The 25,121-nt window shown below is 48.2% G+C and overlaps 1 protein-coding gene across 1 annotated transcript in view; it reads right to left on the reverse strand.

The window, feature by feature from the left end:
• The window catches only part of Dock1 (dedicator of cytokinesis 1), a 516,647-nt gene that overhangs the window by 458,794 nt on the left and 32,732 nt on the right, over positions 1 to 25,121 (reverse strand). The window contains 1 exon segment of the mRNA XM_052714776.1: positions 1,980 to 2,063. Within this exon segment, the coding sequence (XP_052570736.1) occupies positions 1,980 to 2,063 (84 nt within the window).

The raw sequence follows: 25,121 nt of genomic DNA on the forward strand, positions 1-25,121 counted from the left end.
GAAGAGGAGGAAGAGAAGGAGGAGCAATCCAGCCCCCCCCCCCCCCCATGGGGCACAGGGAGACCGAGGGATCATTGAGAAATTACAACTTTTGCAGAATCCTATATGATGATATGCCGGACCAGAAAGAAAAAGAACGTCGAGGTTGATAAACAGGAGTGAGGGCAGAGGCAAGGGAGTGGGGAGAAAGGTAGAAAGAGCCAAACTCCAAGACATGCTCTGAGCCAAAACCAGAGCACAGGCAGGCACAGAGAAGCATCTGTAAGCAGTGTCCTTCTTTAATGATGAAGTCACCCAGTGTCCGGAAGATGCAGTTAATGTATTTCTCAGACCAGAGTCTACCAAGAAGTTAGCTTTCCAGGAAGGGAAATGCATTTTATGTTCCAGGGTCTCTCATAAAGACTGCAGTGGATTCATGGGAACCAAGACTGGCCTGCAAATCAACCCCAGCTGAAGACTCATCCTGGTGACGTCAGCCTGGGAGTGAAAGCCACTAGCAGATAATTGTGAAGTTGGGATAAAAAGAGGCCCACTGATGTGACTCAGGATGGCACTGCTGGAAGGGGGCAGTCTCCTCCTGAAGTAAAGAATGACACACCCGCAGTTTCTGCACACCCGGACGCCCCAGGAAATCATTAACAATTCAGGAGAGACACCACAGCTCAGAGTGGATGACCCAGGAATTCCACATTCAAGTGACTGGGGGCAATTAAAAACACAAAAACAAGAATCAGAGAGAGCATTTCCCTACAGATCAGAAAAGTGTCTGAGACGAGATGCCTGATCCTTCACCTCGACTTAATTTCTCTCTCTGTTTCCTCGAAGCCACTGGCAATATGTACTGAAAGCAGATAAGGAAAATCCAACTGTCAGCTGTCAAAAGTGAAAACAGGCAGACGGCGCCCATCACAGCCAGCCACTCATTCGCTTAAGGGCTCCTTTTTGCCAAGCTACAGCTGCTTCCAGGCTATGCCAATAAAGCCGACTCCCCCACCCCCACCCCAATACATTTTGAAGAGTAAACGGTGCAAACAGAATGGAGTTCTACGTCTTCCTGCATCAGATGGAGAAATAAAGGCCAAGACATGGATTTTTAATAGGGTTCTGCGTCTCTGCAACGTCTCTGAGGGATGTAGGAGGCAGCCGCTGCTTGCCTGGCTGGCGGGAGCGGAGCAGTTCACTCCTGTGCAAAGTGGAGTGTGAAGACCTCTTTGGAAGTTCAATTTGTTGGTTACTATGAGATGTCTACAATTTCTTCTCCCACTTGTAAGACTTTCGCTGAACCTGATCTAAAAGCAATTTGGTTATTTAAATCAGTTCCTGTGACTGAAACACAGCTTAGGAACGACACAAAAACACAGTCAGAACTACAGCAGAGCATCCGCCGTGGCTCAGATGCTGCGCAAGGCACTAACTAGGAAAGACTATTGCAGAAACCAAGGGCACCAGAAAAGTCACAACAATTTCTTCCCTAAACCATATCCCACAGAACTGGTGATCTGTTCACCCCAAAGAAAATGGAGGTCACAGACAAGGGAAAGGGGCAACAAATAAGGCATAGCAATTCCAGTTTCCCCTGAGACATGCTGTTAACAAATTAAAGTGAAAACTTTAAAAAAAAAAAAACAAAAACCTGACAACTCAAAACACTCAACACACACATCAGATCAACAAACGAAAATACCCCAAATCTGTTTCTCACCAAAGGGTCAGTTTCAGTCAAGATTTACACATGTGTGCAAAATAATGAGCCAGCAAGAAGCATTTAGGGGTTAAAAATATAATGTTTAGTTTTAAGTTGATCTTAACAAAACCTCGTTTAATTTAACAAACAGCTGCCCTACCACCTTTGCCTGGAAAAGCACCTGTCTATGGGAAAAGCATCCTGAGAATAGAGCACCCTCACAGGGAAAGGCTTTGCCCACGTAGGCCCTGAAGCATCCCAACTCCCCAGACAAGAAGCATCAGCCGGCACTCACCTTCGTAAGTTTCTAGGATGTGCACGGTGTCCCCTATTTGTAGGGACAGTTCGTCTGCTCCCCTGGCATCATAGTTATAAAAGGCTGTGGAAGAAGAGGTGGGAAGACGCATTAGCACAGGGAGAAGTGATTGTTTTCAACATTATGACGTATTCAGTCTTGTCCTGTGTCCACTCTGTCACCCTCACACGGGCAGCCTTTCCTTCCAGACACAAACAGGAAAGGGCATGTCTTCAACATGGGAATGTTTAACTATTCCATATCCAAGCCACCCTTTTCTTGATTGTGGGCAGAGAACATGATTTTTAAGAGTGCCATTGGGTGGCTTTAGTTAGATTCACAATGCTGTGCAACCATCACTCCTAATCTCTAAAATGCTTCCAAGACTGCACGAAGAAACCCAGGATCCACCAAGCAGTAACCACTGCCTTAGTTTGCTTTTCTGTTGCTGTGATAACATGGACCAAAAGCAGTGTATGGAGGAGAGTGTTTATTTTAGTTACACATTGCAGGCCATCCCTGAGAGAAGCCAGAGCAAAAGCTCAAGGTGGGAACCTGGATGTAGCAATTGAAACAGCAACCCTTCTTTAGCATTGCTTATTGGATTGCTCCCAGCCTCATCTTCAGCTACCTTCCTTACACAGCCTACCTGCCTAGGGATGGTACTGCCTACCGTGGGATTCCTAGGCAGGTAGGATAGGCCCTCCCACATTTATAGCAATCAAGGAAATGCCCACAGACATGCCCTCAAGCCATTTAGATGGAGGCTATTCCTCAACAGAGGTTCCCTTTTCCAGGTGTGTCCCGCTGACAGTTGAGGCTAACTGTGATGGACGCGTTAGGACCACTTGGCCCGCAGTGAGCTTGGCTGACCCGGAAGTATTCATTGTATTGGGAGGTGATTTGCTTTTGCTGCACAGAACATTGCTCAGCTTCCCAGTCCTTTGTAAAAAGTCAAAGCAAGGGCACTTGCACGGCTTCACAACATCTCAGGCATCAAAACCCACACATACCTAGAAAATTCCATTTTCTCAAGTATTCCCCCCAAATTCATAAAATGTAAGTGTCCCCAACCGACAAAGTAGGTTGTTACCAGTTATTAAGTTTATTTAGCGTTTTATAGTGACTCTTTAGCAGTCGATAACTGCATCACGGAAAGCAGTCCAGAGCAGACGCTGAGCTTCTCCAGTGCAGCACCGCCATAGTCTTAAGCCTTTAGGAACCATAAATGCTTTTACCACCGCCATTAACAGCATCCCTTCTAGCATGCCTACTCAGAGATCCGGAAAAAACAAATCAGACATCCTAAAAATGAAATAAAATGAACACATCAAGTGTAAATACATCTGGGCATGTGTGAACATGCAAGATGTATACACATAATTTTTTCCTAGTGTTTCCCCTTAACTACCTACCCAGAAGCAGTGAAAAGCAGGGCAAGACACTCATTGACAAAATCCAAAACCATAAATTTAACTTGGAAATGAGCCTAAAGACCCGCAATCTTCTGTATAAAGGACAACACAGCCCTGTGAGTGAACACATGGCCCTAAATCACCGGAGTCAGAGTCACAGCACTGGCCCCAACCCTGCATGGAATTAACGCTGGTGACTAAATAACCCAAAATTATAATAAACCAAAAGTTATAGTAAACTAAACCACTCCACAACAGAAGACTATCTGACAAGGGAATGTGGTAGATCAAACAATGACCCTCGGAAGACACCGCCATCCGACTTTCCAGAACTCTGTGTGCATGTTCCCAGCCAAAGGGCCCACTGAAGCTGTGACCAAGCATGGGATCTTCAGATTGGGTTAGTTCATAATCGCATAATGCATTCAAGGTTATCACAAAGACCCTTATGAGAGGGAGGCAGGAGGAAGAGTCCAGAATGGAGGAGACAAGGTCCATATGATCCTATATGCCGAGGTCATGGAGGATATGCTCCCCACAGCCTTTCTAGATGATGGCCCCATGTGGGCCTGGGATTCTGGGACTTCAGATCTCCAGGACTAGAAACGGAGATCAACGTGTGTTGTTTGAAGGCTCAAAATTTGTGAGATGTGTTTTAGCAGACAAAGGAGTCTGGCAGAAGAAAGAATGTGGGAAGCAGGTCAGAAGGCTAGTCTTACAAGCATGAAGTTCTGACCCCACATTATAAAAAAAGAAAAAGCCCAGTTGGACCACCTGGGGAGGTGCAAACAGGAAAATCCCCGGGACTGGCAGGCCACCTAGTCTAGCCTACATGGCAAATTCCAGGTCACCGAGAGAGAGACCTGTCCCAAAAGACAAGGTGGATGGTGACTAAGGGTGACCGCCCAAGTTGTCTTTGGATATGCACAGGTACACACATGCATGTGCACATACAAAAAAATGTACAAAAGGATTGAAAAGTGGTATTTTGTAATTAATTTATTCACTCCTGGAGGTAGCTGGACTGGTCTCCATTGCAGGAACATGAATCCAGATAAGCACACACCTGCAGTTAAGTACAGAGGAGCAATGCTACTTTTAAATAAGCCCCAACGTATTCATCTTAAGGCTACCCCTTCTTATGGCCAATCTTTCTCATTCCTTACAAAGAAAATCTCAGAAACAAAAAACTGGCTTATCATTCAAATCAAATCAACATAAATCATCACCTTTACAAAGCACCATGACCTCTTGAAGGGCACAGAGAAGGCATCTAATGACATGTAAATCCAACTGTATGGGAGAGCAGTCTACTCTCACATGGGAAAACTCCAGTATAGCCCATCAACCCACTTAACAGATGGAAACACTAACTGGGCATAATAGATCACTCCTTTAATCTCAGCTACCCTAAGATTGGAGGATTACAAGTTCAAAGTCAGTGTGAATTCAAAGCCAGTCTGAATTACTCAGTGACTTGTCTCAAAATAAAAAGTAAAAAGAGAGGTGAGGACATAGCTCCGTGATGGAACAATGCCCACCAAATTCCAGGTCCTGAATTTAATCCTCAGTATTGAAAAAGAACAGAGGAAGGGAGGGAGGGGGGAGGGAGGGGGAGGGAGGGAAAGAGGGAGGGAGGGAGGGAGGGAGGGAGGGAGGGAGGGGGAAGGAAAGACAAACTGAGGTCCACGGCATGTTGGCAGGCTCAGGGTGGCACAGTGAGCTGAAGGCAGCCCTAGAGACCCATGTCTTCCCTTCCAGACTGTCTCCCTCCCAAATTGTGTGTCCAACTCTCCACTGCCTCCATGAGAGTCATAAACTGTTCTCTTGCCCCCACCACAGAGACCACTGCACACTGCCCCCACCACAGAGACCACTGCACACTGCCCCCACCACAGAGACCACTGCACACTGCCCCCCCACCACAGAGACAACTGCACACTGCCCCCACCACTGACACCACTGCACACTGCCCCCACCACAGAGACCACTGCACACTGCCCCCACCACCACTGACAGCACTGCACACTGCCCACAGCCTTTCTTCTGAGAGCAGCTACACAGCACAGCATACCAAGCCCTGTGGGATGGATGCCACTTCAACCCACACTGCCATCCGATTGCACCCCACTCACCCTTCTCCAGCTCCACCATACCTCCCACACAATGAGTTGTTCCTGCTACTGAGAAAAGTTCCTTCCCCATACTTCACAGCAAGGGAAGACGGGGAAGGAACTTCATACCACTCATCTGCAAGGCCCATCCTTGACTCTATATCCTTGGCAACATCTAAGTGAATCATCAGAAGGTTCTATGCATACCTAGAATGAAGGCTACTGGGCCTTCTATAAACTGTCATCCCATGACCTTGCCGAATTGTCTTCCTCTGCGCCTCTCCATGACTCCTTACAGGAAGGGAACCTATATTAGCCTTGAAGGCCCTCAGCAAAAACCCTGACTTGAGTCAGTTCATCAAGTACCCCTCCCGGGTGGTTTACAGTAGCATAAAAGAAAACTTGGCTAGTTTCTTCCTCTTCAGCATGCTCTAGCCCAGATCCGTGAGCCCAGTCCATTGCAATTCCGTTTGGGGTCCAAGGATATATGCCCCACCCAGCCCCACCTCGTGGAGAGCTTCCTCACAGCATCCCAGGTGAAGGTTACCACCCCCTCAGTTGGCTCAGAGATCTGTCTGGGTCCCACACATCCTTGAAACATGACATCAGGATTTCAGGCAGCAGCTTAAAAGATAATTAAATGCTTTCTTCAAGTCAGTCTGTGAAAATCAGTTGCTCTGTTTGTGAGCTCAGTCCCTTTATCTTGCCCTCAATGGGAAAAGTGTTCAAGAGTACTCATGTTCTCAGGGCTTGTTCTGGGAAGATGGGGGCCAGACTCGCTCCCTTCAGGCCTACCTGCCACAGGGCCTGTCCTCAGTTTCCAGAGCACAGTCTGTGCTGACAACCTCCACTCAGCTTTTCCAAAGCCCACGTCCACTCCTGCTCTGGCGCACTCTGAGCTAGATGGGGCTGGAAAAAGTTGAATCCCCAGGAGGCAATCAGCCACACAGTCTGGCCTCTAAGGGACAACCTTTTTCCACACTGGGCCATTCAGAAAAGACTGTATAGAAAAAAATAAGGAAGCAGTAGACACATCCTTTGAATTTGGCCTTAAAGGACAGGGACCGCAAGGGAAGAAAGTTAAACTCTACGGTCATGGAGGACTTAGCAAGTATCACTAGCAATAATGCCTGTGGGGTTTCAAGGCCATGCCACAAAGAAAGGGACAAACACATCAGGTCCCATAGGGGCTGCCAGCTGGAGTTCCTAAACTGTCCCTTCAAAGGGAGATGCTACTGCATTACCCCAAGTCAAGCAGCTGGAGGAGGCCACAGGGCAAACATCTCAGCCAGGGCTAGAGCACCCAGTCATTTCTTCCCGGTGACTCCTCCCCTGGACTGTGAGTTCCTCAAAGACCTAATTGTGACCTCCTGGGGCAAGTTTCTAATGCTCCTGGCACACAACAAACACCAGGTGGGAGTATGGATGGAAGGATGCTACAAGAAGGAGGAAGAATGGGAGGAAGATTCTAGAGCCAGGCAGAAATGGTACTGTTCAAGGTGCTGTTTCTACAGTGTTTTACAGATAAAAATAGAAACCGAACCAGTGAGCTGCCTAAGTAGGTAAAGGCACTTGCTGCATGAGCTTGAGAAGCGGAGTCTGGCCCCCAGAAGAGACAGCTGACTATCTAAAGTTGTCCTCTGACGGCAGAATGTGTGCATGAGTGCACACCTATGCATACACACACACACACACACACACACACACACCAATAACAATAAATTTTTAAAGACCAAAAATAATGAAATAGGAATACATCTAACCAAGGAAGAAAAAGGCAGCTGCACTCTTAAAACTACAAGATGCTGCAGAAAAAAACGAAGCGACACGAGCAAATGGAAAGGTGTCCACGGTAAGACAGCCATGGTCCTGGAGAGGAGGACTGCAAACTGTCAGCATGTCAGTGCCATCCAAAAGCAATCTACAGCTTCGTGTAGTTCTACTGAAACCCCACAAACAGAAGCACCCATCATCCGGACTCCAGAGCGGCTGAGACGATAGAGAAAGAGAAGAACAAAGCCGGGTCTCCCGTGTTCCTGACTTCAAAGCCACAGCAGTGGTGTGGTACAGGCATAGATACCAGCACACAGCCCGAGGGGAAAGCCCTACACACAGGACAAGTGATTTCCACAACACTTCAAGACCACCATATGGGAAGAGGTCAGATTCCAACAAATGGTAGTGGGAACAACTGGACAGCGAGTGAAAAACCATACAACCCACAAAGCTGGATTCTCCGAGCACAAAGATCGACAAGGTAGAAATGCTGTAAGAGTCAACCCTGCAAAATTCTCATGGGAAAACATGCCATTAAACCTGGAAGACTTCTTGGATATACTACCAAAAGCAGGTAACAAAGGGCAAAATCAAAATTAAAGAGAATACACCAGGAGATATTATTTCTAGAATGACCCACAGAATGAGAGAAAACATTCGCAAATCTAACAGGATGAAGTGTCTTGACTATGTAAATAATTTCAGGGCCAGTGAGGTGGCTCGGTTTGTAAAGATGCTTGCGGCCAAACCTGAAGGCCCAGGTTCAATCCCCAGGACACACATGGTGGAGGGAGAGAACTGACTTCTACAAACTGTCCTCTGACCTCTACATAGACAACATAATGTGTGCACATGAGTGCAAGCATGAACACACACACACACACACACTGTGGCACACACTATGCTCTGACATGTGTGTCCTTCTCAATTAATAAATGTTTTTAAAACTTCCTACAAATCAATACCAAAAGTGGTTTTTAAATCCACAAAAGATTTGAACAGAAGTTTCTCCAATGAATATAGGCCAATAAGCTCACCATTACCACACTCACCACACCGAATCCTTCAAAACCCACAAGAAGCTATCACCTCACAGCCACCATGATTGCTGTTATCCTCTGTCCTACTAAAGTCAAAGTCTTGGTGAGAAAATTTCACCCTTTGTACATGCCATTGACAAGAACGGAAAACAATTCAGTTGCCACAGAAAACTGAATGATCATGACCTAGCAATGTGGACATGCACACACATCTATAACCAAAGGTCTATACTCATGTGTCAAATACGTATGCACCCAATGTGTAAATACCCAGATGAAGTAAAAAGCAGAACACTGTGTTTACGGGTACATTATTTACAGCAGTCTAATGACAGATGTGAGCCCAGCAACCTGTCCATCAACAGAAGAGTGATAAACGAATCTGGCACAGACAGTGGAGTGCCGCTCAGCCTTCTGAGGAAGGGCACTCTAGCATGGTTTGCAACACGGACATTACACTCAGTGAAAGGAATGTCTCAGCCAAGTGCTGAAGCTCCTTAGATTCCTACAGAGAAGAGAGGCTGCGGGGACAAGGGACGGGGAGTTGATGTTGATTGACAGTTTTACTGGGGAAGATGAGAAGAACTCTGGAGATGGATGGTGGGAATGGTTGCCCCTCACCCAGGATGTGCTGAACAGGCCTGAACTGGCTGCTTTTCATTGATCGAAATGGAATGTTTTCTTTTTTTCTTTTTTTTAATCACAATTTAAACAAAAGTAAAGATGTAGTGAAGAGGGTGTTGAGCCACAGGAGGAATGGCCTGACAGATGAGCCATGGACCACTAAGCCAGAATCATAAAACATTCCCCAGGTTCCCCGTGCAAACTCCAGTGGGTGGGGCAGTCTCCCTGCCCAGTTTAAATCACTAGGTTCAAAGCGGAAAGGGACAGAGAGGAAACCAGGGGAGAGGCGCCTAACGTCAGAGCTCACCCCGGTCACATTTCTTTGCACACACGCCTCACAGAGCATCCCAGATTCTCTGAGTGAGAAAATACTTTCAAAGTCACCGTGTTACTCCTGCAGGGTTCACTATTCTTTAGGCTCATATCTTTCTTTCTTAGGAATAGAGAGATTGTTTCCCTGCCAATAAAATCCCCTGTGGCCGTATTTCATGAACTGTTTGGATATTAGAATCTAAAAACTCATCTAAATAATTTTTAAAAACAGAGCAGGGCACAGCAGGATAAAGGGACTGTCATTTGTTATTCAATATTTCTTTCTGCCTTTTAATGGAAACAGGTGGAAGGGCAGTGGAGATAAGAGTGTGAAAGGGAAAATATGAAAGAGTCTTTGCTCAAATTCTAATTGAACTGACAGACACAATTCAAAGACATTTTAATATCTTTCTTCAGAATAAAATATCACTGTCTGCCTTATCCATGACTAGCCAGCAACTATCTTATCACTATCTAGTCCAAAAGGTCACAGTGCCAAAATGCACAGGTCCACAGGCAGCATGGTGGTCGACGGGGAATGTCAGCTTTACTGCTTTTCCACGGTAGGAAAAGTAGAATCCTACATTTCTACATTTTCAGATTTCATGAAGTCAGTCCTAAAATAGAAAATTACCATCCTCATATATCAGTAGATTTGTGCAAACCCGCCCACAAAGAAGAAAGGACTCCAAAGGGTAAGAAATTGGCTCAGTCAAGGACCTAAATTCAATCCCCAAAACCCAAGTTAAAAAAGCTGGACATGCCAATAATCCTAGCACTAGGGAGTCAGAGGCAGGAGGTTCCCTGAGGCTTAAGAGCCAGTCAGTGTGGCCTACTGGGTGAGTTCCAGGTCACTAAGAGATCCTATCATTAAAAAAAGAAAAAAGTAGATAGGACCTGAGAAATAACACCTGAGGGGTTGTCCTCTGACTTCCATATGCGCAAGCGCACGGAGCGCACGCACACCAAGAACAGGCAAAAGAAAAGACTTGACTGACCTGAAAATTATCTAACACTGAATTTTGTTTAATGACAAAGAGATGGAGAGACTAGATAGGGGGAAGATTTAATCTCTTTAATCATCTTCTTCAAGAAAGAACCTTAGGAGAACATAAGCTTCTGAAACGCCCAGGTGCTTGCTTGCTCCTCGTGCACGGGTACTGTAGACCAGCCAGCAGCCAGGGGGACAAGACCCATGAACTGCAACACTAGGGTCCCCGATGAAGAGCCCTAGTGGAGAACAGGGCATCCAGGACCTCCACTCTACTCATCTGGCAATAAACGTGGTCAGGAGCTGCATTCTCCACAACCTGTCAACCTGGTCCTATAAAAAAGGCATTGTGTTATAATAACATTGAGGGACCTGGGATCTCCTGGGCAAAGACAAGCTGGTCTCCACCATGGGAATAGACAAGTTCAGTTCAGAAGCATTTGTATCATATACTTATACTTGGTGATGATTCACTTTGTCATATACTCCCTGACTTCTCTTCCTAAGCATCTGAAAACAATTCCAACAATGTGTCCGGCAGAGCACTGGACCCCTCTTTCTCCTCTCCCCACCAACGCCAAATCATCAAGTCTAATATTAATGGTAACCAATAAAGGGAGGAACAAAAGAACTTTACAGAATATAATTGGCTTTTCTTTCCTTTTAAGAGTGTGTGCCTCTGTGTGTGTGTGTGTGTGTGTGTGTGTGTGTGTGTGTGTGTGTGTGTGTGTGTGTGTGTGTGTGTGTGTGAATGCAGGTGCACACAGAGAGCAGAGGAAGCATTAGATCCCCTGATGCTGGAGTTACAGGCACTTTGTGAGTAGCCTGATGTGGGTGCTGAGGATTAAACTTGAGTCTTCTCAAAGGGCAGCAAGCACATATCCACTGAGCCATCTTTACAGACCATCTTTACAGACCCTGTTCCTAACTGGCTTTTCTTAATAGCAGACTATGCACATAGTTCAAATCTTACATGTGTAGAAATCTACCAGCAAAGTGAGCAATTAAGTGGGGGAGAGTCTATGTCACTTTTTGAAGAGAGGAGTCACCACATCAGAACCACTCAACTCAAGCCTCTATCCAGGGCTCACTTCTGCCTGGCCTGGCCTGGCCCCCACCACCTCAGTACAGAAACCTCCCCACATGCTGTTAGTAGTGTCCCTGAACACCCTGACAGGTCGCTACCAAATGCTGTCCATTAGCTAATGCTCACTGCCTATCATGAGCCAAATCCAATTAGCATAGAAGACAGCAAACAGAAGGGCTTCATCCAGTGTCCAGTGTCACACTCCACAAAACTCCTGAGCCTCTCCTGTTTACATGACTCCCTTCCCTGCCACCCTGTGCCCGCCCCATCACAACCATGCTTCACAATACCCAGCACACAGGGTTTCACAAAGCTGTATATTAATAAGTCAACAAAGACTTCGAGGTGACCTAGCCATGGTCACACTCCTAACCTCCTGTTGGCTTTAGTTCTTATTAGAACCTATCGAGCTAACCAGGGGCATGGCCAGCAAAGGCCACTTCCAAGCAGCTACCCAGGTAACATGTCCTGAAGGTCCAGCCTCCACACCTGTAGCAGCACACTTCTGTCACTTGGGCAAGGGGTACCAAGTCCCCCAGGGAATGTGCCCAATGAACCACATTAGCAAGTATGAGACACAAAGGTCAGCTACCTAGTCTCCCATTAACACTCACAGGTGACCAACCATCCCTAGGAGAGTCCTGAGGGGACAAAATGATATGGGAATAAAGAGTACCCAATCCATGAAACCAGGAAGAAACCACACATGCTGCTGGGTGCTAACACTGTGAACAGACAGACAACTAGAAAAAAATCCCTGCATCAGCAGGTCCTGAACTTCCACTTCAGCTACACAATCATCTTTGTATCTCCTGAGTCAAGATGGCTTCATCATCTTCAATCAGCGATGGCACAGATTCCAGCAAACATGCTCTGCCAAGGTTGCATGCTGAAGAGACCTGCTGTGGTACCCACGCATGGCACCTCCCTCCCTACCTGCTGTGGTACCCATGCATGGCACCTCCCTCCCTACCTGCTGTGGTACCCATGCATGGCACCTCCCTCCCTTTCAAACTACTCTCCGTGGAGCTGGCTCCCCAATGACACAAGCTTCGAGGAATTCTGCCTCCGCCTCCCATCTTGCCATAAGAACACTGGGATTGCAGACGTGTGTCACCATGTCTGGCTTTACATCGGTTCTGAAGATTCCACCTCAGGCCCTCTTCCACGGCAAGCATTTCAGCCGCCGAGTCACGTCCCCGGCCCACACACCGACTTTTGAATGAATATATCCAAATGCATAGCTCAGACAGCCAGACCCATGATTCTATACATGATGCACACCAAAGTAAGATGAGTTCTGGGACACTCCTGTGGTGAGATGGGAGTCAGAGGTAGTGCAATCCCAGAAAACCTGTGGGCCAGGGAGGCTGGTGTACTCAGCAACACACAAGAGAGCCACCTCTCATACAAAGTAGGAGGCAAAGACTGACAGGCAAGGCTGTCCTCTGACATCCACACATGGGTGTCCTCTAGGTCTCCCACAGCCCTCTCTTCTATTAGGTGTGACATATGTTAATTCTTGATAGTCCCACACATGGAAGCACATGTCTAGCTTCATGTCTGGCCTATTTACCTGACCTGTTGAGATACACTCATGCTCACTTTCACTATAGAATATATGTTGCCACGGGTTTACCCATTCCCCTGCTGAAGGGCATCTAAGGTACATTCTGTTGGAGCTTTTACAGATAAGGCTACAATTCCATTTCACCTTTTTGAGAACCTGCTTTCAATCAATGGGAATTCAACCTTGACCCGGATAGCCAACTTCTGGGAGAAGCTGCACACTGTAAAAGCATGTAGGGACACCACCAAGTCCCCCTAGGCCTGGGGGTGCCCTCCTCCCACCCACCTTACAAGTCAGAGAGGGACAGCAGTGGTGGCACACAGTCACTAGACACGAGTCTCTTATTACCAGAGATAGGCTCTGTTTCACTATAGTTGGTTGAAATTCCTCCTCTGTAGTGTTACATTACTTAGCTTTGATAAAAAATAAAATTGAAGATTAAAAAACAATCAAGCGCTCTTATGATAAACAATAAAGTGGAGCGCACAGGGGTGTTAATGAAGGAACCGCACACAGGCTGCTGCCGAGAGCCCTCCCTGCAGCTCGTCTCGTCTCGGCGCCAAGCACAGAGCAGTTTCCAGCCAGCCTGCCTCCAGTTTGGCGACTTGTCAACGAGCCAAGTCCTCTGCCTCCTTCTTCCACGATGATCTGTCTCCTAAGAGAGCAGGATCCCTCCACACTACTTTCCCGCTGTGCACCTGGTGCGCAAGACAAGAGGAACATGTATCCTGTGCCTGAGAAACAGAGGGCCCCTCCACACCGCCTCCTTGAAGCAAATCCTCTCCTCCACAGCCTCCCTGTAAGGCCCTATTTCAAGGCTGGCTGGCCCCTCACTCTAGCTAAGACCAGCACTGGGCCCTGCTGTCCCAACACCAACTCAACCCCAATCCCCAGCTCTGCACCTTCAGGCAGACGAGGAGCTCTGGGTGGTGCAGTTTCTCACTCTGTGAAATGGGGTGACGAAAACCACCTCAACACCTGTGGGTAAGGATGCGATGTTGCCTAAAAGGTCTTACCAGCCAATGCCACTCCAAGCCTGTACGCCCTGAGCAATACCTTAAGCTTAAGGAGGGAAGAGGGGTGCTGGGGAGGGGGCTCAGTGGGTAAAGTGCTTGCTGTACAAGCATGAAGGCCTGAGTTTGGGTTCCCAGCACCTACATAAAAGCCAGGCCTGGTAGAATACATCTGTGAAGCAGGAATTGGGTGGTGGAAACTGGAGGATACCAGGGTCTGGCTGTCCAGCTGGAATGATGGCTCAAGATTCAGTGAGAGACCCTGTCTCAAAACATAAGGTAGAAAGTGATCCAGGAAGGTGTCAAATGTCAACCTCTGCACTCTATTGGTACACATGTGGGCACATGCACCCACCCACCCAGCATATCACACACACACACACACACACACACACACACACACACACACACACACACAGCTCATTTATGAGGAGCTGTCTTCCCATAGCATAAAGGCAGGTGAATGCAACACTACCAACATCTATATCCTCCTCCTGCTCCTGCTCCTGCTCCCTGCCCTGCCATAGGGCCTCTCTCCCATGTTACTCCGGCCCAAAAGAGGGTATTCATGTCTAAGTGAGCAGTGGGGAGATGTTTAAAGGACTATAAGATGCAGGTCCTCAGTGCATGTATGTCCAAGGTCACTCTTAGAGCCTGGAGGTCGGGACCAGTGCAAGCCTCACTCTTCTGGGTTAATCCCAAGCACTGGCTGAGCAAGGGCTGCACTGCAGAGGGAGAAGGCTGCTGGACTATATTTGCATACTCAGATGCTAATGGCCCAGCAGCCCACACACTGCCCTCTTGTTCCCAGGCAGAATCAACACTGGGCACTGGCAGCTGGGGCTTGGCCCAGATGCTCTGCTGAGGAGAAGGGGGACAGCCTGCACTCCAGGAGAGCCCATCCCAGCATAGCCTGCAGGAGAAAGCCCAGGGCCGAGTCTGGTTGGATAGGGCACCTGCCTTTCCTGTCTGTCACATCAGGAATGAAGCCCAGTCGGAACCGACGCATGCCTTCAGCACTGCTGGGTGGAGGAGCCTGTGTACAACTCTAGCTCCCGGAGGACACAAGACAAATCTTGCCTTGGTTAAATGCTTGATAAATTTGCCTTCCCTGGACAGTGCCCAAAAACACAGAGAAGACAATGCACAGTAATTGGGAGTGGTGTTTGTGGTGGGCTGCCTAAACACAGAGGGCGAAGAAACACTCACAAGCATTATGTAATAGGGACTCCCAGGAATGAGCACAGAGGAGAAGTATTGAGCAACTCGAGGACCTGGGGAGAGTCACATCCTGCCTACAGTACACTGCCCAAAGAGACACTAGGAACTTGGCACATGGTGGAACATGCAAGACCCTATCTATAAAGGGGGACAGGGGGAGGAAATACACTCAGCCCCAGGTCCTAGGCCTGCTAGGGACATCACTTAGACCTGGAAAGCAAGGGCATCCGTCTGTCTTCAGCAGGCTGGTAAACCCACACCTAGCGAAAATCCCCTGGTCTTAAGCATGGATGGCACTGTACAGAATGCCCTGCCAATCCATGATGGTGTTTATTCCTGGGACTAGCTATATACTATTCAGAGCCCAACATAAAATACCAGGGCAAAGTCTCTTATTTAACAATTGTTATAAACTTCCAAACAGGATGACTGTAATTAAGAAGTAATAATTCAAACATCTGAAGAAGACAGAAGCCTTTACAGATAAATTGTATACTTTACAGAGGCTGCTAGGGAAGCCATGTTGACAGTTCTCCCGAAAACTAAACATAGAATTACCATAGAGCTGGGTAGGTGGCCTACACCTGCCATCCTAGCACTCAAAAGGCTGAGGCAGGAGAATTGCCTTCAGTTTAAGGTCAACATGGTCTACACAACAAATACCAGGCTACCTCCTGAGCTATCTCCCTGGGCTACCTCCCTGAGCTGCTTCCAAAGCCCAAAAAAGAATTACCAAATGATCTAGTCGATGTGGGCCCAACAACACGAATGGGCTGACCACCCAGGAACCTGAAAGGCCAATGAAAAGCAGGGATTGTTAAAAAGTGAAAGAAAGCCTACATATATTGGACCACAAGGAGAGAAGTTCAAGGTGTGACTGCTGGACTTTAAACTAAGTGTAGGACCTTTGGGGTCCAGTTGTGATGCTTAGTCTAGATGGTCAACCTGAGGGAATCCGAAATCATATGCAGATAGACAAATCTGTGAAGGATTATCTAAATTGTGTTAGCTGAGGTAAGAAGACTCAACCACTGTGGGTGGCATCATGCCCTAGGCTAAGGCCCTGAACTTAATAAAAAAGAGAAAAAAAAGCTGAGCACCAGTATGTGTTCTCTCTCTCTCTCTCTCTCTCTCTCTCTCTCTCTCTCTCTCTCTCTCTCTCTCTCTCTCTCTCGATACAATGTGACCAGCTGCCTTACACCCCCGCCACCAGGTATTCCCCACCATAATGGACAGCCTGTATTCCCTCAAACTGTGAGCCCACCTTCTTTAAGACACTTTTGTTGAATATTTTGTTCCAGCATCAAGACAAGTAGCTAACACGGGAGCCCACAAGCAGGTATAGGCATCAGGCCCAGAGTACAGGCCCTGATTCCCCAGAAGGCCTCTCTTTCCAGGACTCCGAAGCCGGCAAGGGCAGAGCTGCTAGGAGCCCTACAAGCAATGTTATATTTTAATAGTCGTTTCAATTGACTATAAAAATACAGCCTCACATAATAAAATTGCTTTTGCACTGTGGTAGAAATACTTAGCAAGAGATGAGAAATACTTAGCAAGAGGCTATAAAACCCTATTTGCTTGCTTATGGAGTAGCTGCTGAATAAGACGAAAGCCGGAACAGATAAGGGGCGGGCAGGCAGGCAAGCGAGAGCCAACAGCAAAAACGCACACCACAGCGTGTCTGCCATGATGCTCCCAGCAGACAGGAGTGCTCAAGATTGTCCTCAGTGGTTTGAACAGAAAAATAAGCATCTCTCCACCCCTGTTCCACCTGTAACCTTTAAAGCTCCATCAGATCGGACATGAGAAAACATATTTCCTTGCAGTTGCCTGCAGCTTCACACGGCCCTTCTTCCCAGTGCCGTGCATGGTATCAGAGCTGAGCACCAACAGCCACCTTGGTACCAACCCATGGGCAAGCTCTCCTCCACAAACCGTGCCCCAGAAGATTTCCCAGCCACAAAGGAGGGCAACACCACACTAATGACACAGAGAGAGGCCCAGGAGACATGTAGTGCAACAGTCAAGGAAGTCTATCACCATCACCATGTCCATGATCCACCACCACCAATATAAGCAGCACCACCAAACCACTGTCACTATCAATCATGTCCTGACAGCCCCATCACACCACCACCACACTCACCATCAATCCCGTCATGTTAAAATGGCCCCATCTCTACAACATTACCACTGCTATCAATCATGTCAAATCAGCATCATTACCAACATCATCAACACGGCCCCCATCAATCACGTCCCATCAGTACCATTCCAATTCCACAGTCACCATCGATCACATTTCACCAGCACCATCACCGACCTCACCACCACTGATCCCCATCAGCACCATCAATATAGGACTATCACTGCCACCACCAGTCATCACCATCATCACCACCAACACTATTACATCAGTACTACCAGTAATGACACATAGGCACTATCGCCACATCGCCGCCACCACCCCATCAATCATATCACGTCAGCACCTCTGCCATCACCGCAGTGGCACAACCAGAACCACAACTACATCACCCTCATAACCACCACTCGCCTCCACCATCAGCACCACCACAACATCTACATAATCACCATGGCCACCACTGACAGGGTTGCCACCATCAATTCCATTATCACACCACCCACACAACCACCACGGCTACCACCATCATCAACACCATCACAGCACCCACATAACCAATGAAGTCACTACCGTTATCAATACTACAGCACCCAAACCAGCACCAACGCCTCCACCACTGCCAACACCAGTGTCACCATCATCTCCACTACCAACACCAACAACCAATAATATCCCTACAAGCAACACTACCAACCGCCATCACTGTCACCATGGAAATAAGCATAAGCTTCACTCTGACCAGGTAGGACCAGTCACTCCACAAACTACTCCTGCAAGCCTATGTAGCCAGTGCTGCAGGACTCCTATTTCTGAACAAAGACTCTGAGGCCAAGAGCAGGAGGAGGAAGTGCTGCCACCCAGCCTGGTGGCCCTACTTGTCCTGTTCTGGGAACACCTCCCTGCACATACCAGACAAAGAAGTACTACCCCTCAGGATCCACTGCCAATTTCCCTCTGCTTCAAAGGGGCCATGACACTGCACTGTGCACACGCCTCACTCAGAAAGCCCTGGAGACAGGAGGAAAAGACAAATTCCAGGAACAGAGGGCAGCCAGAGGAGAGAGGGCTGCACCATGTCCCCCCTGGGCAAAATTCACCTTCCAATAAACATAGCACAGGCTATTATCACACCATCAAATCAACACGACACGGAGTAATTCTCACCAGATCTCAGCTCCATACCGCAGGACACTATTAGATGGGGACAGTAGGGAAGCTCTCAGCCTATCCAGGAACCAGGTCTTCACCTAATGAAAGGGCTCAACCAGAGCAAACCATGGTAAAAAGCCATGGAATTGTGACCATGGAACCTGACGGCTTCTGGAGGAACGCTGAATTTAATTGACCTAAGTTTACCACTACAGAAACGCCCAAGGGAGGGGTTGCACTCAGCATAAAAAGTTAAGACATGGAGAAGGCATAAGGCTAGTACCTTAAGTCACTGAGGCAGGAGGTGGGAAAGTGAAGTGTTTATGTGTACCCCCTAAGCAGCACGCAGCATGGCTGACCACGGCCCAGCATGGCTGACCACAGCCCAGCTATGATGGTTAATGTTGACTGTCAACTTAACAAGATCGTGAGTTATTAGAAGACAAGCCTCTGGGCACATTGGTAAAGGAGTCTCTGAGACTGGATTAAAAGAGATGAGAAAATCCACCCTAAATCTGTGGGCAGACCATTCCACGGGCTGGTGACCTAGATGAATAAAAAAAAAAACGGGAGAAAGCTGGCTGAGCACCAGCATCCTCTCTCTGCTTCCTGTCTGTGGATACAATGTCTCCAACCACCTCTTGCCACACCCACCCCTAACCGCAATGACTGTACCTTCAAACTGGGAGCCAAAATTAACCCTTCTATCCTTCAACTGTGTTTGTTGGGTATTCTGTCACAAGAACAAGAAGATAAGACTCTCACACACTCTGGAGAAGCCCTGTCTCCCTGGGGCAGCTGAACACAGCTTTCATCTAGCCTCAGCTCTCCTGGTTTTTACGGAAAACCTCTCATAAAACTAGCCAGATGTCAAAACAAAAGTCGCACAAAACCCCATCTAACATCACACAAGGACTGTCACAAGCACACCTTGTCACAAAGTCCTTTTTAGATGAAATATTTTCAGTAATACTTTCCCCTCCAGATCCTTTCACCATCAGTCAAGCTCCAGCCATGCTCCTGTCTAACATAGATTGATAGTTACGGCACCAAAAGGACATTCAATACCCCATGCTCTGGTCACACAGAGATCCATCTGTGTCCCAGCTCTTTGTTCCTCTAAAATACAAGCAGGGGAGCTACTGGTGCCTGGGGGAAGGGTTTATAGCACACACTCCTATCACGGGAGCACCCCTTAACTACCTACCACACCCACCCAGATCTTCAGGTTCAGTCAGTAAGTTGTCCACTGCACAAAGGTCCAAAAAGATAAAGTGGGGACTAAAACCAGGCCAAGTTATGGTTCCCAAGCAGCATACCCACTCCAAGACCTTTAAAGGCATTGCATGATATGGGCACTGTCCAGAGAACCAGCAGGGGCTGGGATGTATTAACCCCTGGTTCCACAGACCCAACTCCACACGCACTAAACATCTTCAAGGCCCATGTGAGGTAGATCATCCAGCAGGGCAGAACACACCCCCTCCCCCACTGGGGACAGGTGTGGGGTAGATTTCCTTTGAGGAGTACAATAAAAATCAAACACAAAGGACCACAGGAGATCACCTTATGGATGGAAGAGGGGGCTCCTAAGGCATCTGAGTTTCAGCTTCATCTTTTCCCCAAGGATGGGGCTTCCTATCCCCCTGTTCAAGGTCAGAGTGGTGCCCACTCCATAGTCTGTCAATAGACAATGAACAGGGACAGAGGTGTGGCAGGGACTCCATGGCCTGTGTAGGAAACTGCACCCCCAGGCTGTGAGTGTGGGCTGCAACCACCTAGTACTGTGTACCCTTCCTGGGTGCCTTCAGAGCTGGGAGCCACCTTGCCAGGGGACATGCTGGTGGCCGGACCTTAACAATGACTGACAGATACAAGACAGACACAGTGAGGTAGGCCCCTCCCTGGCTGAGTCATATCTCAGGTGCCAACCTGACTCTGGAGCCTTGGTGGCAGCTAAGGCTGGACTCTCTTCAATCATCGGGGCTCCCTCTAGCAACTGCTTGGCCAACAATCCCAGGTTGGACCTCTGCTCTATGTACGGAATGCCTCTGACCAAAAAGTGCCTGAGCTGAGCATCCCCCTGGAAACTGAGGCTCGGCAGATACCACAGGAAGAGAAAATAAAGCACAGGACTAAGAAGGGGAAAGAGAGAGAAGGGCTGGGGAGAGAGAGAGAGAGAGAGAGAGAGAGAGAGAGAGAGAGAGAGAAAAGGAGAGAGGGGAGAGAGGCAGAGAGAGAGAGGAAAAGGGAAGGGGAAGGCCAGAGAGAGCCTCTTCAATAGCAAAAAGGCAGCATGCTTTGGGAAGAAGATGAGAAAAGGCTGCAGGTCTCTCTGGCTATGGCAGGCAGCCTCCGTGTGTCATCTCCTCAGACTCACGTGTGGACAAACTGTGCAGGTATTATGAAGCCATTTCCCCCGACCTTCTGGCTGCCACTCCTGGTAACCAGCCCTCCAGCCACGCGCGCCTTCAGATCGCACCCAGCCCTGTGCTCTTACTAGGCAGGACTGACCCCACCTGCTCTAAGTCCTGCTTGCCATGCCCCCTCCTGCATGCTTCCATCAGGCAAAAAAAAAGCCGCTATCTCCACAGAGCAACCGTGCCTGCTTGCAAAAGTATCCCAAGCTCGCTGACTGTTGGCACATCCGTCATAGAGGAGGCAGTGAATTGTGTCATTAGGCGCTCACTTAAGACCCCAGCAGTCACCCCTGGCCACTTACATGCAATTCTAACATAATCACAAGTATCCTAGGAGTCTCAGAAGGGGGTGGCGTACATAGGCTGGGAAAGGATAACTGAGGAGAACCCCATCTGCTTGGGATTCTATGGGGCAGCTATCACCCATTTTCCAATGTGGCTGCCTTGTGTCACCATGTTCCTGTCCACAACCTCTCACCCATAAGTTGGCCCAATCAATTCATTGGTTCCCCAGGACAAGTGCTGGTGTCACTGTACTTTGGTTTGCCACTGCAACCTTAAGAGTAGGGGACAGACCTTGTTTACTTCACTCCAGGAAAAGGAAATTCTCACAGCACGCTTGCTCTAGTATGTTCTGACAGCCCACCGAACGCTGCCTACCTCACTCTTCTGTGGGACTACATGGAGTCCAGACACAATGAGGTGTTGTCCAGGTGATACTGTCCGGTTCCCCGGACAAAGCTTTCCTGAGTTCATAGTGCAAGAACTGGCCTTTCACAGAAGTCTGCATCAGATACCCAGATGACTCTTTGGCCCTGACCTTGGAGACACTTATGCCCTATGGTTATTAGAATTTAATAGTAAACCCACAATGGGTAACTTTGCTGAGGTCCTACAGACTGAATGTGTTTACAAACATCAACGTCCAGCCACCAAGTGTCCAACTATTTCTATGGTGTCACACACAACTGTAACAGAGTCAGCCAAAGGCAGCCGGGCTACAACTGTGTGCCCACGGCCATCAGAGCAAAGTAACTGGGTGCTTCATTTGCTCTCTACACAGGCTAGAAGCCCACAACCAAAGCTGCAAGCCCATCTGTCCCGACACCCCTTTCGCAAAGGAAGTTCTATTTAGTTACAAGATAAAGGGGAGTTGAGTGGTTGCCCAGAAGGAATCCAGCTATGGCTTTAAGAACATGCACAGAGCCTCCTGGAAAGGGACATCTGGGGTGTATCTCAGGAGCGGCTCCACCCATCCCCACTGCAGAATCTGCCCATGGCCAGGGCAGGACGAAACTTTCTAAGTGGATCCACCCAAACCTACCTAGGGTGAGCCCTGGCTCCACCCAGGCCTCTACTAAGGCTTGCCATCTCTCTACCACTCCCAAAAGGTTAACCCCTGTCATGTGAGAGGTTATAAAAAGGCAGGGAAGGGCTGGAGAGATGGCTCAGAGGTTAAGAGCACTGCTTGCTCTTCCAAAGGTCCTGAGTTCAATTCCCAGCAACCACATGGTGGCTCACAACCATCTGTAATGAGATCTGGTACCCTCTTCTGGCCTGCAGAGATACGTGCAGACAGACTACTGTATACATAATAAATAAATAAATCTTTGGGCCGGGCGTTGGTGACGCACGCCTTTAATCCCAGCACTCGGGAGGCAGAGCCAGGTGGATCTCTGTGAGTTTGAGGCCAGCCTGGGCTACCAAGTGAGTTCCAGGACAGGCGCAAAGCTACACAGAGAAACCCTGTCTCGAAAAACCAAAAATAAATAAATAAATAAAAAGGCAGGGCCTATGTCAGAGAACAGGTTCAGTATACGAAGTACACTGTTAGGAAAATGTCCTTACATAACATACCATATACATGAATAGACACAACGAAAAAAAATATTCTCAAAAAAAAAAAAAAAAAAAGCCGGGCATTGGTGGTGCGTGCCTTTAATCCCAGCACTTGGGAGGCAGAGGCAGGAGGATCTCTGTGAGTTCGAGGCCAGCCTGGTCTACAAAGGGAGTTCCAGGACAGGTTCCAAAGTTACACAGAAAAACCCTGTCTCAAAAAAAAAAAAAAAGAAGAAAATAAAAAAAATTCTCTAGCTCTGGCTAGCCTCAAACTCATAGAGATCTGCCTGCCTCTGCCTCATGAGTGCTGGGATTGAAGGTATAAGCTACCATACCTGGCAAGATACACACACACACACACACACACACACACACACACACACACACACTTTGGACTAGAGAAGTATGACAAGGGGCACCCAGGTATGCACAGGGGGCTGGTGGATCTGCAGTAAATTGTTCTACCATCAAGCTATATCTCCCAATTTTTTTAATTCATATCAAAAAGAAGAGAATTTACTCAAACAAGTTGACCTCTAACCTCCACGTGTGCACTGTGGCATATGTGTCACACACACACATATTCACACAAATAATAAATGTTACAAAAGTGAAAAAACTTAAGGCCACCGAGTTCCATGGTGCCATCTGTTTCTCCCCCACTGAAGGAGCTTTTGCCTTATAATCATAGGCTCCATGACAGTTAGGCCAGAGTCCACTGTCCCTTTTCCAACATGACCTCAACATGTTACTTGCTTCATCCATGTATCCATCATGTGTTATGTGCTGAGAACCAGGCACCCAACACAGCTAAGAGAAGCAAGTGCCCAGTGATATCCCGGTTGGAAGACACAGCTTCAGAGACTAGAATAAATGAACTTCCAGGGTGACTGCCAAAGATACCCACCTCCTGCTGTTCGGAGGTCTCTCCCAGTCCCTGTGGGTCCCCCTAGCCAATATGGCAGCTGACAGGTGTAGATCACAGAAGTACTGACTTCTGTGTGTTCTTGCTATACTTGTCTACCCCCGCTCTCAACTCTCTTGCTGTTTTTGGCAAAGCCAGCCATGAGCTGTGGAGAAGCCCATGTGGCAAAGATCACAAGTAGCCTCTGTCCACAGGCTCCAAGGAAGAGAGTCCTGCCAGCAGCCCTTGGGACTCAGAAGCCCATCCCACCACAGTGAATGGACAGTGATCTAAACCTGGTACCTTCAGCACAGCCCACAAGAGAGCTCACCCCAGACACAGGGAAGCCATCCCAGGACCATGCTGCTGTGGGATGTCTTTCTGTATGCTGGGAATATGTGTGGCTGCCATTGGATGATAAACAAAGCTGTTTTGGCCTATGGCAAGAAAGCTTACAGCCAGGCGGGAAATCCAAGCAAAGATACAAAGAGAAGAAGAGCAGCATCGGGAGAGATGCCAGCCGCTGCCAAGGAGCAACAAGATGCCAGCAGGCTGGTAAAGCCACAGTCACGTGGCCATGTGGCAACATACAGATTAATAGGAATAGGTTCATTTAAGATAAAAGAGCTAGCTAGCAAAAAGCTGAAGCCACAGGCCATACAGTTTCTAATTAATATAAGCCTCTGAGTAATTATTTTATAAAGGCGGGACCAAGAAACTTCCAGCTACACACTGCCTCAGAAACTGAGGTAAGAAGAGTTTCTGGCCACGGAGCTTCGGTGCACCCTGTAACACAGCAGCAGGGATTAAGCTCTGCTGTCCCCACTCTATTCCCCAGTGCTCCCTTGTCCCAGCATCTCCCTCTAGCCACACATGAACAGAACATGCTCTAATCCCTGAGCCCACTGGGGCCAGGCCACCAAGCCACAGGACATCCTATCCACAGATTCTTTCCCTACGTTTCTCTTGTTCTACAAGGTCTTCCTGGGTATTCACAAGGGGCATCCACACTATGCTCCCTCCTCCTCTGTCCTGCAGAGGGTCCTGGCTCCATGTCCCTGAGCTCCATGTCCTTTTCTCTTCTTCCAACTCCTCCCACCCAAGTCACATCCACAGAACTGTCACTGTCTATTTGTGGACTCCCAACTCTATGAACTGCTCCAGAACCCCACAATTTCTTGGTCCAGGAGCTGGCAGCAAAGACATCCTTCTCATCCACATGGCAAGGCCTGTGCCTGGGCTGGGAAAGCAGGGTCATCTCCCTCCACGACTGGACGCCTCCCTCATCACATACCACTCATCCTCAACCAATGGTACTTGGCTCACTGCTGGCTGTTCCTGCTGCACCCACAGCTTCCTATCCAGCCCTCTTCTTTATCTACCTTCCACTGGGTCTTTCCTGTGATGGGTGGTCCTGGTTGTCAACCTGAATGGATCTTGAATCCACTAAGAGAGTCTGCTGGGCACAGCTGTGATGGATTTTATCAGGTTATTTGAAGTGGGAAAGACCCACCCTAAATG

This window comes from Peromyscus californicus, unplaced genomic scaffold (genome assembly GCF_007827085.1).
Source record: "Peromyscus californicus insignis strain IS unplaced genomic scaffold, ASM782708v3 Scaffold_4__1_contigs__length_199733344, whole genome shotgun sequence".
NCBI classification, from domain to species: Eukaryota; Metazoa; Chordata; class Mammalia; order Rodentia; family Cricetidae; genus Peromyscus; species Peromyscus californicus.